At 40.8% G+C, this 2160-nt stretch overlaps 1 protein-coding gene across 1 annotated transcript; it reads left to right on the top strand.

Annotated features, from left to right (window-relative positions):
* Positions 1-343: 343 nt before the first annotated feature.
* On the top strand, positions 344-1605 carry LOC110105492 (glutathione transferase GST 23). Its single transcript, XM_020835021.2, has one exon. The coding sequence runs from the start codon at positions 636-638 to the stop codon at positions 1407-1409; it is 774 nt and encodes a 257-aa protein (XP_020690680.1). The 5' UTR covers positions 344-635; the 3' UTR covers positions 1410-1605.
* Positions 1606-2160: the final 555 nt, after the last annotated feature.

Below are 2160 nucleotides of genomic sequence, written 5' to 3'. Positions count from 1 at the left end.
CGGCGGAGAGATCGGAAAGCGGTGGAAACATAATAGGTATAAATTCCTTGCTTCATATGAACTAAGAAATTGGACTCCCGGACTCGGTAAGTGTCCGCGCCATTTTGAAGCGACGACGGAAGGGGGGCAGCCGGAGAATTTGGTTGAGCAATTCCACAGGCATTTATGGAACACCGATCATCATCGACGTCATCACAGTCGCCGGAGTGTTTGAATAGATGAAAAAGAGTGTTTTAGATGGTATATTAGTAAATACAAAAATTTAGGTATTAAATATGTATTTTTAATAGTTTGAAGTGTTATGTATGTAAAAATCCCTATATATATATATAAAGAAGAAAAAAAAAATTGAAGGTCTTTCCTTTACAAACAAGCCAACTTTTACTCGACAAGAAGTAAGCTATGACAGATTGTATAACTTCACCGACAAGCCTCCCCTGTACTCGCCCATCTCTTCTCCATCACCCTCCTCCGAAGTCATCCTCACCCACCTTAAAAACCATCACCTTCTTCTCCTCCTCGTAACCCACTTATCTCTCTTCTATATAATTCGCCCTCCCTCTCCTGTCTTTCAACAGAAAAGCTCAAGTCTTTCCTTGAAAGGAGTCCAACAAAAACCTTCATCTGTTTCACCAATGGAGATAGAAAACTCCTCTTCTTCCTCCCTTAAGCTCTTCGGCTCTTGGGCCAGCTCCTACACTCACCGCATCCAGCTTGCTCTTAAGCTTAAAAATCTCACCTTTGACTATATCGAAGAAGATCTCTCCCACAAATCCCCTGCTCTTCTTCTCCACAACCCAATCTACCAAAAAGTTCCAGTTCTCGTCGCCGACGGTCGACCAATCCCTGAATCTCTCCTCATTCTCCATTTCCTCGATGAGTATTTCCCCCACAATCCTCGACAACTCCTCCCCAAATCCCCCCACGACCGCGCTGCCGCCCGTTTCTGGGCCCACTTCACCGACGACCGCCTCGGTCCTGCCGTCGCCGCCGTTTTCGCTTCTTCCGGCGACACTCAGGTTGCCGCTGTCGACCGTTTTCGTTCCGAGCTCCGCCTTGTCGAAGCAGAGCTCACCGACGGAGTCTTCGCCGGCCGCCGTTTCTTCTCCGGCGATCAAATAGGCTTTCTCGACATCGTCCTCGGGTGCGGTTCTTACTGGCTGGCTGTTTTCGAGGAGGTTGCGGAGGTGAAGCTCGTCGACGCTGGCGTGTTCCCGAGATTCCATGCCTGGCTTCGTGATTTCGAGGAACAGGACGAGGTAAAGGCTATTATTCCTTCATTTGGAAAGCTTCTCGGCTACGCTCGCGGGCTACGGAAGATTCTACTCGGCGGCGGAGGCGGAGAGGCGGATAATGGTGGCGGAGCTGTCGCTGGAGTTGAAGCCGGGGATATGGGGAAATTGCAATAGTAGGCCACTAATATTAATGAGTTAAGTAAAAGACCCTTTACTTTTTTGTATTTATGGTACGGCACCGCGCAGTAGAGGTTGGAGATATGGAATCTTTGGTCTTGAAGACCTGAGCATGTGGGGTTGGTCAGTTGTACCGGAAAACACCAATGCACTGAAATTTATCAGGAAAAGGGTAAATGTGCAATTATCATAAGTGTTTGGAGTGGTGGTTGTTTGGTATTTTCTAAATTTGTTGATTTTATGTGTTAATGGTTTTTTTTTTGCACATTAATACCTAAGAAAATTACATTTTGTATGTTCATCACTAGAAAACAAATAAACTCTAAAAAATTTCTGAAACTTTTTATTTACAATAATAATTTAAGCATATAGAGGACTTGTTTTAATATAAATATATATATATACATGCACACGAATAATTGAAAAAATTATTCTATTAATTTTAAAATAATTTTAATGATTTTAAATTTATTCTAATTTTTATTTATATATTTTTAATTAAATATATCAATTTATAAAAAAAATATAAAATAAAATTTTTCCAAAATTTAGTATATATAAATTCATCGCAAATATATGCTTGTTATCTCTTAAGCTATACATGCTAAGGATGGAATAAACAAATCTGATAACATTTTTTTTTATTTCTTAAATAAATTAATTTATTTTTGAAAGCACGTTTTTTTTTTTTAAATATAACTTCCTCGATCCTTTCGTCAATGGTAGCTTTCCGATCTCTCATGGAAGG

Source organism: Dendrobium catenatum, unplaced genomic scaffold (assembly GCF_001605985.2).
Source record: "Dendrobium catenatum unplaced genomic scaffold, ASM160598v2 original_scaffold_172934, whole genome shotgun sequence".
In the NCBI taxonomy this organism is placed as follows: domain Eukaryota; kingdom Viridiplantae; phylum Streptophyta; class Magnoliopsida; order Asparagales; family Orchidaceae; genus Dendrobium; species Dendrobium catenatum.
The sequence above is the reverse complement of the archived record's forward strand: the minus strand, read 5'-3'. Positions and strand labels throughout refer to the sequence as shown.